Source organism: Podarcis vaucheri (genome assembly GCF_965113315.1).
Source record: "Podarcis vaucheri genome assembly, chromosome: 1".
NCBI classification, from domain to species: Eukaryota; Metazoa; Chordata; class Lepidosauria; order Squamata; family Lacertidae; genus Podarcis; species Podarcis vaucheri.
The window spans coordinates 23989292-24006583 of NC_138759.1; the positions used below are offsets into that span (position 1 = coordinate 23989292).

Genomic DNA, 17292 nt, shown 5'->3' on the forward strand with positions numbered 1-17292 from the left:
ACAGAGATGCCAGATGATTCACAGATGGGCAGCAACCTGTCAGAATGGCCCACAGAGATTGATGGAAGTAAGGATTACTAACTAGAAATTTAGAGTAGGATTAGCCCTAAAATATATTATTTCTCACAATGGGACAAGACCTCTCTGTTCAGATTATTCTTGTTTACCTCTGTGAATCTTATAAAATTATGTGTGCCGAGACTAAACATCAGTGTACTGCAAGTAAAAAGAAACAAAACAAAGGGTGTATAAACACATTGAGGTCTGGAAACAGATGACATCTTAACAAGCATTTAAATGTCCCTCTTGGGGTGCTAGCTGGATCCAGGCACCGGCCATATAGCAAGCTGTTTTTGCTTCCTATTGGTCCTATGCAAGTGCGCTGATTGCATTTCTCAGAATTGTTTTAGGAGAGGCTTATTCCTTTGAAAGGGTCTATGAAAATTCATAGATGGTTATAAGTGTGCATTTGCCTTTCAGGTTGTCCTTAGTTTTGCAGGCATTCGGTTTCATAGGTGCACACCCCATAAACACAAACCAAGTGACTGTAAGCTGATGGAGTGATAACCCATTGAAACTGACATTCATGGCATGTGACATTCTTTATGATGTGGTTTTTTAATCAAGATTGGACTATGGCCAATATGCTGCTAGCAGACATTCTTGGTTCACTGCTACAAATTTATTCGCCATGCTCATCCTGGCAAGTATCCCACCCCTTTCTGGAGAGCATAGGATGATGAGCCCCATCTCTTCTCCTGAACTTGGGGTTTAGGAATGCAAGTTAGGAGAACGTTTCTGACCTTGCACTGTGCTTCAGAAGTGCTCTGAGTAACTCAAAAACTCAGCACACTGTATGAGAAGCCTCTACTCGTGAACCTAAGGTACACTTGAGAAGAAAGATCCTGTGCCGGTTTTTACAATTTGCACAAGTCTTAAAAATCACTCCTTTTATGAATGAGGGAATGTGCTACAAATTCTTGGATTCCCCACTTGTCTATTCATATGAGTAGTGTTCTAATAATTAACTAGAGTACTTGCAGTTATATATGAAAATGTTTGTCACCTGTTTTTTCTAGTTGGTTTGGGACCTGATTCTGCAAATTGAGGGTGTTATTTGCAAAGAACTATGATGTGACTGATTACATATTTTTAGATGCCAGGAGAGAATGTTCCTCTTCAGCCTGGATAGCTCAGTTGGTTAGAGTGTGGTGCTGATAATGCCAGGGTTGCAGGTTCGATCCCCATATAGGATAGCTTCATAATCCTGTCTTGCAGGGGGTTGGACTAGATGATGCTCAGGGTCCCTTCCAATTCTACAGTTCTATGATACAGCCATGGTTTTGACCTGGAAAATGTTTTAGCATACACACGGTGTCTTGCAGTCCCATGCATGCAACAAAAACCTGAAGGTCTTGCTGAGCTGTTTTCGGTTTGACAGTTTACAAATTGGAGAAATTGGGAAAATGCTGGAATCCAAATTAATCTTTCAGAAAGTGGGACGTGAAAAATTTCTGACCCTCTAAAACTGAAAAGAGGAAGGTATTTGAAGAAGTTGTGGTATTCGTAGTAACTGAAGAACCCGCTCCTGATATTTCATTTCTTGGCAAAGACCATTATGAGGAATATGAGAGGGAAAATATAGATCACTGTAACAGGTAATTATGCAATAAGCAACCCAAAGAGGAAGTTAGTTCCTAGCCTAAGTTAGTTAGTGGCTTGCTTGCTTGCATAACAAGGCCTAAGGATTGGCATACCTATAAAGGCCAGTATCCCAACTGCCTTCATATAGTGTAATATATAAGAAATATAGCAGTCTTACAGTTGCTCATTGCCCCAGAATGCCTTCCCAGTAGATGAGCTGAGTTGAGTTATAAGTGTTTTTGAAGGTTACATCTATGCCAGATCATGTAGTTTAATTATGTGCCTATATTTCCTATATTAAGAAATAACTAACACACCGGTACTTTTTTATTCTGCCTTTTTCTTTTTTTACTGCTTTCTCCATTCTTTGTAAAACACCTTCTGATTTACTGCTTGTAGGCTCTCTCTCCCAATAAAATTATTCAAAAACCTAAGTAGCAATAGTGTACTGGGAGCTTTTTCCATTGGAGAAGATTCAGTGCCCCCCGTGGGAGTTTCCCCCCTGCAAGTGATCATCAATTAATTAGCCACACACCCTACTATGTGTTGTTGTTTTTTTTGGGGGGGAATCTGGGTTTTGTTGTTTTTGCTTTGAGCCATGATCTAACTAAAGTTAGTCACAACCGAATCTCCATCAGTTTGTTTTGCAGCTTTGAGCTAGAAGTTCTTCTGCAGCAGAAGCTGCTGTTGTCTGAATTAGTTTAAACCATCTGTGAAACCTTTTTAACGTACAAGCATCTGAAAGCCTCGAAAGCAGAATAATAACACTGAAACTCATCGAAAGCAGAATAATTTATGTTAGTTAAGAGAGTGGGCTTTGCATGGAGAGAAGCCAGGGTAGATCAAATTCTCCTGGAGCCTATGACCAGATAATGCAGGAGAAGATGGAACTGAGTTGGACAGGCTGAACAATTGGGGTAGTGTTGCATAGGATTAGGGCAAGGCAGAGGTTAACAGCAAGCTAATCTACCTAATAAGGGGTAATAATACCACAGGTGTAGTAGAAAACATGAGGACAGGGAATACATTCAGCGTATCTTGTTTGAACAAGGGAGAGGAATGACATGGATATACACTTCAAGGAACTTAAGGCACAATAAGGCCTTTTAAAAAACAGGAGGGTGAAATGGAAGCAAACTCCACCCAGATTGAAATGGCATATCCTGACTGTCTGCTTTTTTTGCATCTGGTAATAAAGCACGCACACCTCCCTGTCCCTTGTTGTTTCTAATATTTATACCTTGCCTTTCTTTTTTTAATGTTCAGGATGGCTAACAATCAAATAAGCACAAAGAACAACCAGACATAAGGAAGTCACCAGAAATAACCCTTATTTTTAAATTTGAAAACGAAAGGAGGGCAGACAAAATGGTCATGGGGCTGGAGCAACCACCCCACAAGAAAAGGTTTGCTTTTTCTTAAGTTTACACAAAAAAAGGTCATGGTAGAGGTATAGAAAATTATGCAAATCCATGCAGGCTAGAACTATCGATGGCCACTGGTCATGATAAACCAATTAATTTAGAGCTTATTTTTGTGCTCCCTTCTTGCCAGAAGGGCCCCAAAGTCATCTTACAATGGTTAATGTAAATTAGAAACTAAAGGAACACCTGAAGACAACAAACTGAAGACAAAAAAAAAAATCCCAGTAACATCATTTTAAAACACAACAATTAAAAGCCAAATATAATCTATCCTGCCTAAAGGTAAAATTCACCCCTGCCCACCCCACTCAAAATATCAAAGAGATATTGGTCTCAAGTAGAGGGATGGGGCAGAGCAGGTCAAAGAGCATGACCTTTGATTGTCCAAACATAACCTCTTCCCTGCAGCAACCTTACCTCCAGGGAGAGAGAGGGGTAATTTTTCTTGAGAAGAGAAGGAGAGGGTTATTACCCTCCTGTCCTGCATGAATGCTTCCCTAGATTGTCTCTGCGGGACAGTGTTCAAAACTCCCATTGTTCAAGGCACACTTTGCGACAAGAAATTTCATTAGCGTGAGCAGTTTCTGAGTTCTGGGTACAGTGCTGCACATAAGACTTCAGATTAAAACTGCAGAATGGAAGGAAAGGAGGACCTTTTTCTGCCTCCCCACTTTCAGCCACTCTCCGAAGACTGGAGAAGAGACCCTCTTAAGAAGATTAGGGGGGCAGGCAGGGGAAGGACCAGACCATGTGAAAAATGAACATAACATTTTCATTCATTTTCAGCTTTCTATTCTTGTTATTAAGAAAGGGCACCTAGGTTGCACCCATAACCTAGGTTTAGGGTGCCGTTTAGCTTCTGGCTTTCATATCTCTGTTTCTAACACTGCTGCGGGGAAACAATATGCTGAACTATGTATACCTTTAGTTTGATCTAATAGGACTGCTCTTACGCAGCTTGATCATCAGGGTTCCAAGAAAATGCATGCTGGTACATTGCTCCTCTGGCAGGGTAGGAGAAGGCAAATTCCAGAGAACCAATCTCCCTGTTTCTGCTGTTGTACGTTAGATTTGTGTTCAGCCCCCCCCCCCCCCGCCAATCCCGTAAAACAAATGCTAGAATTTCTGTCCCTCACTCCCTGAAGCTCATGTTCTTACCGGTTGAGCCTAGTATTATGTATACAGGTATTCAAATACTTTTCCACTTCACAAACAGTCGTTTATCTTGTTTGGGCATAACTCGTGTATTTAGTTAACGTTAACAGTTGGGCTGTTGACGTCTTTCGTTTTACAACCTAAATCTCTCTGTGGATGCAGAATGCAGGTGTTGAGAGACAGAAATTCTGGAGCTTAACTTCTTGCCATTGTGCAAAGAAGAAGAAGAAGAGGAAGAAGAAGAAGAAGAAGAAGAAGAAGAAGAAGAAGAAGAAGAAGAAGAAGAAGAAGTCTTTAAAGTGATGTTCAAATGCCACAAGAAATGTAGTATTATTATTATTAATAATAATAATAATAATAATAATTAAATGGTTATTTTATTGTATTTACACTTTTTTAAAGAATGTAATGGTTATCTCTGTTTTGCTTTGGTACACGTAGAAGAAAAGTTGTTCATTGCAGGATATCCGCTTTCTGGCAGTGATTTGTGTGACCATAGCTGTTGCAATAATTTATTGGCACTCTTGTGCAAATCGGTGCTGAGAAATATCAGTAGCATCTGCAAGGAGATGACCTAGGTGTTCCTCTGTTCAGCTGCATCCTTGGGACTGCTCAGGCCACTACATGTGAAACAGTTCAGAGAAGTCTGAACTGGGCTTGTGGCAGTGGTAGAGAATGTCCAACACATGGGCCTAATTAGGCTTATGGCATTGTTAGCACAGGACCGACATTTCTCTGGGTGCATACCATCGGATAAAATAGTGGCAAGTCGGCTCATCTTGCTGAGGAATCCAAGCTCTGTATAACTTCTTTAGCCTTGCTGATGTGGTCCAAAGGAAAGCAGAGCAATATGTTTGGCACCATCTTGTCTGCAGGAGTCTCCGGAAGAAGATGTACAAGGCACCACCCAACCACCCTAGGGACTCCACTCCCGAATTGTGTAGGGTTTAGTCCTTAGCCTTTCCTTCTCTCAAAGTTATCCCACAAAGCAGCAGAGGTTTAGGGTCAGAGTTTTCCTTCTCCTAGATGGGCTACCTTCCTTTTTTTTTTTTTGAAATAATTTTTATTAGTTTACAACAAAAACAAGAACACATACTAATTTCACATCCAATTTTTCACAAATTATTTCTTTTCTGGACTTCCTTCAGCTTTTCCGTCAATCATCCATAGTCATTATTTAAGTTACGCATTCCTTAGGTTTATATTGTCATTATTTATATCTTACTTTTCTATTCCCTTTAAACAATACTTCTCAATTTTTCACAGTGCTTCTTTAAATCCCTCTAGCGTTATCTGTCCCTCACTTATACTTTCCAGATATTCCACAAATTTCCCCCAGTCCTCGATGAACTTTTGGTCTCTTAAATATCTAATCTTCCCAGTCAATTTATCCAGCTCAGCATAGTCTAACAGCTTCATTCTCCATTCTTCCACCGTCGGTATTTCCTGTTGTTTCCATTTCTTGCCGCTGACACTGCATATTGGAAAAAATTACAATCCTTTCTTTTTATCTCATTTCCTAATATTCCTAACAGAAAGACCTCTGGTTTCTTTATAAATGTGTTTATTAAATCTTCTTCAATTCAGTTCATTATATATCCTTTCATTATATATCCAATTCATTATATATCCTTTCCCAGAAGCCTTTCACTTTCTTACATTCCCACCACATATGGTAAAGGTGGGCTATCTTCCCAGTTTGATGAGCCCCATCTGCCCCTCACTTCCCTCTGCAGCACATGCAGAAACCGCCTTCTTGACTGTTGGGCCTGCTATTGGTCTAGTCTGCTCAATCCACCAGAGCCCATCTTCCCATGCAGGGCAAGACCCTAACTCACTGAGGGTTTCAGACCTATCAGCTACCCTCACCTGGTCAAAGCTGTTTTCTGGGGTGTGGCCACTGTTGCATGCTGACAGCTTCTTGGAGGCACAGGTGAGAACGGAGTGCAGGGTGGGGACCAAAGGTGGACAAACTATCCCAGGAGGAGCATGATGTGTGTCCCCCTTTCCCACGAGACGTACTACCCAATAAACCTCAGGCTTCAGACTGCTGACTTGTAATTTTACACTGTATTGTCACTGCTGAGTATTTTGTTTTGCGGGGGTGTTATGTTCAAAGATTAAGATGACTTACACACACAAAAGCCCTAATAGTCAATTACTGACTTATAGCAACTACAATAACAGACCTGCTTTTCTCTAGAGATCATGTTCAGCTCTTGATTTGTTTATGTTATTTACAGTTGATTCCTATTATGGCCATTTTTTACGTAATTGTTAAAGGTATTTGCTTTCCTCTTCAAATATTTGTGTCTGGGAATTAAGGCTTTGATATCAGATTTATCTGATTAACTTGTTGTCCAACAAAACAAATCTGGAAATCGTTAACATATTTATGCTCTCCAGTCCAACTACATTGAAGTACTATTGATTAAATTCTTTAGGAGTGTGTCTGGTGGACTTTTATTTTTTAAGAAACAACAACTTTGATCTTACATTTCTTAGTCTCAAGAGCATTTTTTTTATCTTCACATCTATACAAATGTGAGTTGTATTTGGTCTAGCAGCCAGGTGAACAGAGAGCAGGGATGAATCTGATATGGAAAAATATTTGATACTATCAAGACGTACCATGACAGTGGGTCACCAAGTCAAGTCCCTATGCTAGAATTGTGAAAATTCAACATTCTGATGCATTTAGTTATAGAAATCCTATCACACCTTTTGACATGAATGTCCCTAAGGCAGTGTAGAACAGTCAGTGTAAAGCAGTCAAAGACTGCAAAATATAATAATAGTAGGAAACCACTGAGACAAAAAAAGAAGCAGATTGAAACAGTGGCTAGAACCCAATAAAATACACCTAAGTACAATTAATGGCAGGGACGCAGGTGGCGCTGTGGTCTAAACCACTGAGCCTAGGGCTTGCCGATCGGAAGGTCGTGGTTCGAATCCCACGACGGGGTGAGCTCCCGTTGCTCGGTCCCAGCTCCTGCCAGCCTAGCAGTTCGAAAGCACGTCAAAGTGCAATTAGATAAATAGGTACCGCTCCAGTGGAAAGGTAAATGGCGTTTCCGTGCGCTGCTCTGGTTTTGCCAAAAGCGGCTTAGTCATGCTGGCCACATGGCCCGGAAAAACTGTCTGCGGACAAACGTTGGCTCCCTTGGCCAGTAAAGCAAGATGTGCGCCGCAACCCCAGAGTCGTTCGCGACTGGACTTAACTGTCAGGAGTCCTTTACCTTTAGCTTTTTACAATTAATGGCGTAGGAACACAGCTCCATGTTGGATGGCCATTACTTTGCATAGCTCACACTGCATTTGTGTGTGCTCCTTCTGTCAATTCTTTATGAGATGCTCCCTCTCTTTAGATATTTGGTTGCTTTGGACTGATAGGGCCATCCTTGGGTTGTGTGGCCCTGGTTTGAATTCCATCATCCTAGAAGAATTCTGCAGCAGTGCATTTGAAGTATGTTGCAGCACAGGAAGGAAGGAAGCAAATATAAGCTGAAATTTCTATTACTCACACCTGTTTATAAAAATGCCTGGCGTGTGCTGCTGCTGCTGGCCTTCTGTTCTCTTAATAGCTCAGTGCGTGTTTATTAGGCACATGACCCATTTCAGAGAGTTTTTTTCCTTTCCTTTTAGAAGTCACATGTATTTCCTTATAGGAGCACATTTTATTTAACAGTATTTCCTTGTAGGAGATAAATTGGGCATAGTAGCACCAAAAGCTGTGAGTTGCCTGTGTGACATCTTGCACAAGCCTAGAGCTTTTTTTACCAGTTCCTGTCTAGAAACCCCAATGAAGCAAGTGTTTTAATTTAGGACACTGTGCTTCTAAGTACAGTGGTACCTTGGTTTATAACCATAATCCATTCCAGAGGTCCGTTTGTAAACCAAAACAGGTTGTAACCCAAGGTGTTCTTTCGCCAATGGGGCCTTCTCAAAAAAATTGTTCGTAATCCAAAAAAAAGTGGATTGTAATCCAAAAAAAAGTTGCAAACTGGGACACGCAGTTGCGGGTTTGTCATGTTTGTAATCCAAAACGTATGCAAACCAAGACGTATGCAAACCAAGGTACCACTGTATTGTATGGAACAGCATAGAAACTGGGTAAATGAAATGCTGTACAAATGAAATAAAGATGTCCTTTTCATTCCTGTATTCTCATCTAAAGCAATGGTTAATTTTCAGGGCTGATTTCTAACTTGGATTCTTGACTGCATTCCAGCTTGTGTTAGAAGCAGTAATGGCAGCAGAATGCATCAAGAACTGTTGCAGTGCATGTTTGTATGTTGAGAAAGAAAAGCATGATGGTGAGTTCAATTAAATTTTGCATGTTTTTTAACACTGGCGTGGGTATATTGGCAGCTGTCTTACAATCGTTTTGATCACCAGAAATGCTATGTTCTATTTAGCGCATCAGCCTTTCAAAATTTCATTTATACTCTCTTTTTCAGGTTGTATTAGTAGGTGAAATGTTTAAATATCCTGTTGCCATTGTAAGGCAATTGTGTGATAGCCAACATTGCAGGAATGGAAGACAAGCTCATGCAATATATATTTCCTCCTCCTCCTTCAACACTGCAGCCCCCCCCCCATCCCTCCAACATATTTCTCTTGAAGCGATTTATCAGTTTTGTGGAATGAATTGTACAATGCTGCAGTAGGAGGAGGAAAATTACCTTTGAGTAGTACTGGGGGTTCAGGGAAGAAGACAAGCGAGGGAAATGTTCAGTGTGCAAGATTGTCTTTCATTGGCAGTGTTGGGCATCACTCACTATTTGCATATTTGTCATTGATGATTGCATTTAAGTTGTCATTTTTTGAGTACAGTGGTGCCTCGCAAGACGAAAAGAATCCGTTCTGTGATTCTCTTCGTCTAGCGTTTTTTTCGTCTTGCGAAGCAAGCCCATTGACGGATTAGCGGATTAGCGCTATTAGCAGCTTTTAGCGGCTTATCTGATGATCGGATCAGATGATAAGCGGCTTAGCGGCTTAGAAAAAGGGGGGAGGGGGAAAAACCAGCAGGAACTCGCAAGACATTGTCATCTTGCGAAGCAAGCCCATAGGAAATTCGTTTTGCGAAGCACCTCCAAAACGGAAAACTCTTTCGTCTAGCGAGTTTTCCGTCTTGCGAGGCATTCATCTTGCGGGGCACCACTGTAATTACTTTGTCATAACTGCAGAATTTAAGGAGTTTCTCTCTTCCATTCTGTAGCTGAGCACATTTTGTAAATGTGTACAAGTGTGAGGGGTATGGGAGGGAGGGAGGGAGGGAGGGAGGGAGGGAGGGACTTGAATAGACACGGGGTAACAACCCGGATTATTAACGTTTATTATTAACACATGTAATAATTTTATTTATTAGTTGCTTTTTGCAAAAATAAAATAAAAATGAAACTCAAAGCAACTTACAAATGAATGAGCATTAAAAGCAAGGATAAAACATCCTCAGTTCCACAAGTAATATATACACACACATATACATACAGATCCAACGCCACCTCACCTTGCTAAAAGATAAGGAGATCCAAATCTTGGCACCCAAAAGCAGATAGTGATGGTGCCAGGGGTTGCCTCCATAGGGAGGGTATTCAATAAATGTGGAGCCACCCCTGAGAAGGCCTGTTCTCTTGTTGCCATTCTCCGCACATCTCTCGGAGAGGGCACACAGAAAAGGGCCTCAGGTGAAGAACAAAGGGTCTGGGTTAGTCCATGTGGGGAGAGGTGGCCCTTGATGTATTGTGGCCCTGACCCACATAAGTCAAAACCAGCACTTGGAACTGGGTCCAGAAACTAATCAGTAGCCTGTGCAGACGGGCCAGGATTCTGCACCAGCTGCAATTTCCAAGTCCTCTTCAAAGACAGCTCCATGTAGAACACATTCTTCATTCTTGTGTAGATTGTGAAGGTTACAATTTAAATTTTGCATTTGTGATGTTGAGTTTAATGGACAGCTTGTCTCTCAATAATCACCTTCTAAACCTTCTCCGAAGCAGTTGTGTGAACCGTGAAAAGGATTGGTTTACAGCACTTTGGAACCACTGCACATCTTCCTGAGACAGATATACTTACTGCCTGCTGCTCCCTCTCTGGGGATGCAGTTAACAGGATAGAAAAACCTATTTGCCTCTGATCCTGTTAAAAACACAAAAGATCATTTCAGACTGTTCATTCAAGGCTTGAATGTGCTTCTCATGCTTTTTTATGTTAAATTACAGCTTCTCTGGAGAAGGAGTCTGAAGTTACAGCCAAATATAGATCAAATGTTGTAGAGAAGCCTCCCTTGTCTTCTGTGTTGGTGAAACCTCAGGTTGGCTGTTCGGAGGATTATCTTCTCTCCAAGCTCCCACCAGGTGGCAAGGATGTTCCCTTTGTAGTTCCTCAGTTCAAGCTTGCCTACATTCAGCCCAGGAACCTTGGCAATCCACACATTGGAGGAATTCAAGGTAAAGCACTGGAAGAAAACAGAACAGATTTAAAAGCAGCTTGTTTATTCAATTGAGGGATACCCTATGTAGTTTCAGAGGCACTTGGTTGAGTTGAGCTGCCTGCATCTGCAATGCATTCCAACTTGTTTAATACCCACAGTGCTTCAGGCTGCTGTGTGTCTTTGGGGAAATTCTACACAGCCTGCAGCTCTTAGGATGAAAAACCTGCACTTAGGACCCTCCTTCCGTTTATGTAACCATTCACACCAAAATGAAAGCCCCTGGCTTTTGCCAAGAATGTTTTTAGCCTCTTTGGCTTCTGATTCAATCAGAGTTTGGCGTTAGTCATTCCCTACAACCCCGTCAAATAATTAGACCTGTGTTTTTCAGGCCATCATTTGTGTTCCAACTGTTTTTATTTCCACTACCTAATCTGGGTTGGAAGGTAGAGCCAAGGTCCTGTTTCATGCAGATATGGTTCCCATGACAATGTATTCTTTTGTGTGGTGGATTTTGTGTGTGTGTGTGTTTTGGAAGCTCCTTCTCAACCGCCCCCCCTCCTTGAGACCTTTGAGTGAGGAAATAGTATCCTCTTGTGAAGTACGTGCACCTCAAGGACTCTCAGGCCAGGGAGTGTTCTGCAAGTCAGGTGGTTTATCAGGCAATGCATTCTTGATTTTAGGATCTGCAAAACAACTCAAAATATGTTGCCATGCCGAAAAAGTTAGCCCTTACCTGTTTGTAGTTAAAAGTCTTAAAGTAAAAAAGTAGATCATGCAGAATTAAGGCTAAGACTGTCAAAAAATATATTCTGTGCCTGCTGATTTAAAACACACAGAATTATTGGGATCTTCCCCTTTTCTGCTGTGTTTTTCTGGAACAGATAGATTTTACAATCACATTGATGAATTTCATTCTTCAAAAGTGTTCTTTTGTAGTTTTAGTGGAAGAAGAAGAAGAAGAATTTTATTGTTTGCCCCAGCCACTCTGAGCAACTTCCAACAAATACGAAAACATCAAACATTAAAAATTTTCCTCCGGAAAAGGTGGCTTGTATGCTAGTATTTTACTCAACGGTGAATTGCTTGCCTTGCTCATAGCCCAGAGGCAGATAGCTGTCACATTTCTTTTTCTTTATTCATTTGGATTTTAACGCAAGATCCTGCCCATTCCTCTAGGCAATATCAGAAGTGAAAAAAGAGCATCACAGAAATCGTGCAATCGACCTAAAAGTGCTCAGTCATACATAGGAAAGCTGCATGATCCTGTTTTATAGGAATATTAGGATAATGAAGCCTGACTGCCACCCGGTCATTGGTGCTGTGTCTCCTCTTTTCAACTTTCTCTACTCAGGATAGCTTCAATCCTATATGCCTTTACTTGAGAGAATGCCCCACTGAGCTCAGTGGGATTTGCTTCTGAGTAGACATGCATAGGGTTGGGCTGCCTCTGTTTAGTTAGTGATGCTAATACTGAGTGAAGATCATATAGGTATTTGGTGTGATTAGCATCACATTTAAAGGGCACTTGATGCATATGTGTATTTGCAATGCGCAGGTAGCATTGTCAGCATTGGCCCTGGCGGAAGCACTTCTGATGTGCATTCTTTGATGTGATGTGGGATATACCTACATGGGTACGTGCTTTTCATGTCGCAGCAGTATATTTAGAACACCCCTTTGACTGCACACTTTTCTTGGACACAAACCAGCTCTTCTCTGTGCTCTGCATGACACTGAGCATACCATACCATTGGCACAAAATAAGTGTCTAGTAGCAGCTCCAAATAAAGCACTAGGATACGCAAGGTAATTTTTAATGCTCTGCCAATGTCAATAACCGTGCAAAGTAATGCACCTCCCTTCTCTATATTTGTTTTCAGCTTTTTATGAATGTAATATCCCTTGGTATCAATACTCAATTAAAAGTATTTGGGTCCTGGAAAACCTTTTATAACTTTACAAGATTTCCCAACTCAGCTACTGACCTTTGCACAGGCATGCAACCTAGGAAGAGGAAACATCTGTTTTTTGACTCTGTAGACTGACCCGCTGATATGTTACGCAACACTTAGGTGAAATGCTGACTTGCCTAATAATGTAACTCATGCCTTGCAGGTTCTGCTATAGCACATTTTGGCGACCGGAAAGCAGATGTTTCCAACACATACCAGCAAAGACCCCTTGTTGATGTGGTGTATAATCCATTCTACATGTACCAGCAGCCTTCTCTCTCTCCAGATTCGACTCAGTACTGCCCAGAAAAATCTAACAAAAGAAAATTATACGGGTCAGGTAAATAATAAACTAGTGGCAATACTATTCGACCCACCACTGCCTCTTCATTATCTGCAATTGAAATAAATAAGTGACCTGGACAGCAGCATTGTACTTGAAAGACCCTTTTCAGCCATGAACTCAGTGGTTTTTGGGAGCACACCACTGTTCCATGTGTTTGAGGACTTGCAGCCAGCTCCTCTGAGGCCTAGGGCAAGTCTGCCTAGCTGCCCCTCACCTTGCATGGGCCTGTCAGTATTCCAAATGCCCAGGTTCTCACCCTGAGCTATTAACACCAAGTGCCCTACCACCCATCACGCCCAAGTACCGCGCCCTCCGCACATTCAGAAACAAACAAAGGGAGACAATGAGAGACAGAGAGAAAATCTCCAATGTTGAACGGCACTTAGCGGGTAGGCAGGGCAGCAGCACTCATTCATTTAGTCAATAGGCCAGGTGTTTGAAACTGGTCACAGCTGCTTTGAATTCCCCACCCACAAATGCCCAGGTCAGCACAGCTGCTAGCAAACAGCAAATGGTTTAGTTGTCCTGGTCCCCTGTGCCTTGTCACCAGGCAGCAATCAGACAATGTATACAACAAAGCTATTCTTTGTGTGGACACAAGTTAGTGGAGAACTGTTGGGAGCTGGCAAGAAAACTCCTGCAGGAAAGTTGTGCAGCTTCCCTTCTTTTTAATGGGGCTGGCACAGTAAAGTACCTTCCTTATAAAAAATCATAAGTTATTCTGAGTTGTCACTGACACAGAACTGTCTGAATGAGACTGGTTTTTTTACCTACAGATTCTTAGGGTGAGATACTAGGATCTTACTTTTGAATCTACTATCTATGTATTTAATTTTTTTGAACAATACAGTCTCTGCCCCAGTTGTGTGCAGCTTGTACAGGCTCCTATATTGTTCCTGAGATTTAAACAAGGGGTCTCTCTTCCATTTCTTTTCAGTTTGTGACTTAAGGAGCTCCACATTGCCAGCCTCGTCTTCTCTAAGTCACTCAATGTTTGACCTTACCAGTCCACCCCACCGATTTATGCAGGTAATAAATTCTTTTCATAACTTAAAGGCTGCACCCACCAAGAAGCATGCTTTCTTCTCCTACATTGTTATCCTTATTCTTTGGTTGCTTGCAACGGCTGACTCAATTATGTTAGAAATTATCTCATCCTTTTTCAGAGTCCTGCTTCGCTGGATTCAAATGCATTTTGTTTGTGAAAATTTGTGGCTGTGTTAGCAGAAGTATGGAAAGTGATTGGCAAAGCACTTTGCATCTAATTTCAGTGCATAACTGGACATTATAGCCTTAGAAATCATTGTAATGTGCATTGAAAAAAGGACACATTTATAGTCATAGTACCCATAGTAGTGTACACCAGGAACAATTCCAGAATGCCTAAATGAGGTATATATAGGCCACACCACTTCCTGGGTGGCAGGTAGTAGTTAAAATATGATTGAGGAAATAAATCAGGAGTGAGTTTAGGACTCCTCAAACTTCAGTGGGTTTCACATGCCCTTTCAAGAGGTGCTCACAAACTGTTGTCAGTGCATTTGGAGAATCATGTTGTTGTTGTTTAATCGTTTAGTCGTGTCCGACTCTTCGTGACCCCATGGACCAGAGCACGCCTGGCACTCCTGTCTTCCACTGCCTCCCGCAGTTTGGTCAAACTCATGCTGGTAGCTTCGAGAACACTATCCAACCATCTCGTCCTCTGTCATCCCCTTCTCCTTGTGCCCTCCATCTTTCCCAACATCAGGGTCTTTTCCAGGGAGTCTTCTCTTCTCATGAGGTGGCCAAAGTATTGGAGCCTCAGCTTCAGGATCTGTCCTTCCAGTGAGCACTCAGGGCTGATTTCCTTAAGCATGGAGAGGTTTGATCTTCTTTCAGTCCATGGGACTCTCAAGAGTCTCCTCCAGCACCAAAAGCATCAATTCTTTGGCGATCAGCCTTCTTTATGGTCCAGCTCTCAATTGAAAAGGAACCCCAAGGGTCATCCAGACCAACTCCCTGCAATGCATGGGGATAAAGCAACTTTGGCTTAAACTCTGACTAAACAGCATTTACAGTTTGGCTCAGCTTCCAAGTTACACCTTCCAAGTTGTGGCAGCAACATGATATGAAATTGGATAAATATGCATGATACTGTCGTATGCTACAGTCCTATTATAGGGTTTTGCTACTTTAGCCCCATTTACTTCAATGGGATTTAAGAAGCACCAGTGTGGGCTAGATTGTGTCCAAATTCCAGTTTTTCTTGCTTTGCAATAGCATTTCAGGTTGGAGGGAAGAGCCAGTGTCTTCCATAGTAGCTCCTTTCCTTCATTTACTATTGACAAGCTGTGTGAATTTGTATAGGTGGTCTTGTATCCCTGGTTGTTGTTGTTGTTTTCTCGTTCACTGATCAGGTACATTTTTGTTTTTTTGACAGAGATACGATTCAGTTTCCAGTGTTCCAAGCAGCACTTCATCCAGGAAGGACTCGCACGGTAGTAACAGGAGTCTAGGTAATAAACACTGTTTGTTCATCTTCTTTCAAATCTGAAAGTAAATCTGAGGCTTAGACACGACATCAAGAATATGGACATTTCGTTACTGCAAATACAAGTCACGTGCTGCTTACGGAAGTATTTCCCAAAGACACACCTCTGTGTCTGATCTGTAAAAATGCAAGCTCAGAGCTAATCATCCAGTTCCTTCTTTCTGGGGAGAAGCTTGTGAGCTTGAGAACATGGAGCTGTTCCATGCGCAAGTGTGTCAAAGACACAAGCCGTTATAGTTTATATATTACGTTTTTACAGATCTTTCAGGAACGACTAAGGTTGTGCCTCTCTGACTGAAACTTGCAGATTTGTTCTGCTTCAGCCTTGTTATTCCTACCGATTTTTAGTACTGTAGCACAGCTACAATGACTTCAGTGCTCCAGAACATAAGGATTTGCACTTCCAAAGGAGGATGCAGCACAACCAGTGTGTGGGAAAGTCTTTTGCAGAATGGCATTTGCAATCTGTTTAAGAACAAAGCTCTGAAGGATGATATCGTCTCATCGGAATAACACCTGTGTAGGTATTGCCCAGCCAGGAAATGGAGAAAAGCACTGCCAGCGAGCTCATGGCTTGTTCATAGTAAGCCATTAAGCAATGACTGGCTATATCTTGAGCCACACTGTAGGCACAGTTTAGTCAGAGCTCAAGCCCGAGTTGCTCTATCCCCATGAATATAAGTTCCAGTTCAAATATGTAGAAATAGAATGTCTACGTGCTCTATTTGATACATGAGGGACGGACAGGATGAAAGCTTACATATTTGAATCCTTCTCCATGTAATTGGAAAGCTAGCATGTCCGAGTGGAGGGGTTTTGACATGACACTGCACACAGATTGCGCCTTTTCATGGAAGCACTCGAATATGGAGGTCCCTACATGCAGCCTGAATTGGTACAAACCAGAATGGAATGTACCATGTGCTTTTTCTGAATGTTTGATTCTGGTCCTTGGAGAGTCTGTTCCTAGAGAGGTTCATTTAGTTGGAAGCCCACAGTAAAGGCAATGGCTGTAAGCTGAGTAGTCAGGATCTGTTGTAAGCAGGGAGCTAGGTATTGGGGAAATATGAGATGACTGATTGGAATACAACATGGTTAAGAAAATACAACAGATTTTCAGGATGTAGTAGGTCAGGTCATTGTTGCCAACATGATAAATCAGGCAAGCAGTCATTTTGGAATCAAGTTGAAGTGCTATCCCATCTAATTAGAAAAGGATAGGTGCAGTTGCCTTGGCTTTTGTTTTATTATCACCTTGTTATTCTGTTTCGACAGCCACCTGGTTCAGGTATCCAGCTCAGGAATACATCTGTCCTGAGATTGCTCTTTTTATAAGGCACTTTTAAGGGAACTTACCTTGCTGTGTGATCAAAATATGGCTTCCAACTTGTGTCTATTAGGGCGAAGAATTTAATGAGATTAAATCACACTTAAATGGAATTAGTTGTATGTGGCGTGTGACAGACAGGAAGATAACTACCCCATAAATGAAGGAGAAACATGAAAACTCCTTCAGGGGCAGAATGTACAACATTACCAAGTTACAGCTGCTATTTTCAGGCAAAGGTTCTGTGCCTTTTGGCAAAACTTTTATGGGAGTGGATATACAACAGTGAAAAGGTTCACCTGTTTTGTCCTATTAGTGTAGATGTTAAGCACTACAGAGCTCTCCAAGAGGAAAAAGTTGCAACCTTATATAATTTGTTAATATAATTTCAAGAAGCCTCCGACAATGCCTTTTTACTTGGGATTAACTTACAAATAGTTGAAACAGCAGTAGAAACATTTGCAGCACTTCAATGCGC

General features: G+C 41.6%; 1 protein-coding gene across 2 annotated transcripts in view; it reads left to right on the forward strand.

Moving 5' to 3' along the window:
* Window positions 1–17292, forward strand: part of TC2N (tandem C2 domains, nuclear) — a 33552-nt gene that overhangs the window by 3276 nt on the left and 12984 nt on the right. Inside the window, exons 2-6 of one of the 2 annotated variants that reach the window (XM_082233392.1) lie at window positions 8418–8539; window positions 10448–10675; window positions 12775–12951; window positions 13895–13986; window positions 15377–15452. In XM_082233392.1, coding sequence (XP_082089518.1) covers window positions 8473–8539; window positions 10448–10675; window positions 12775–12951; window positions 13895–13986; window positions 15377–15452 — 640 coding nt within the window. In that variant the 5' untranslated portion in view covers window positions 8418–8472. The remainder of the gene's footprint in view (window positions 1–8417; window positions 8540–10447; window positions 10676–12774; window positions 12952–13894; window positions 13987–15376; window positions 15453–17292) is intronic. The other variant, XM_082233391.1, reaches the window with a different exon arrangement.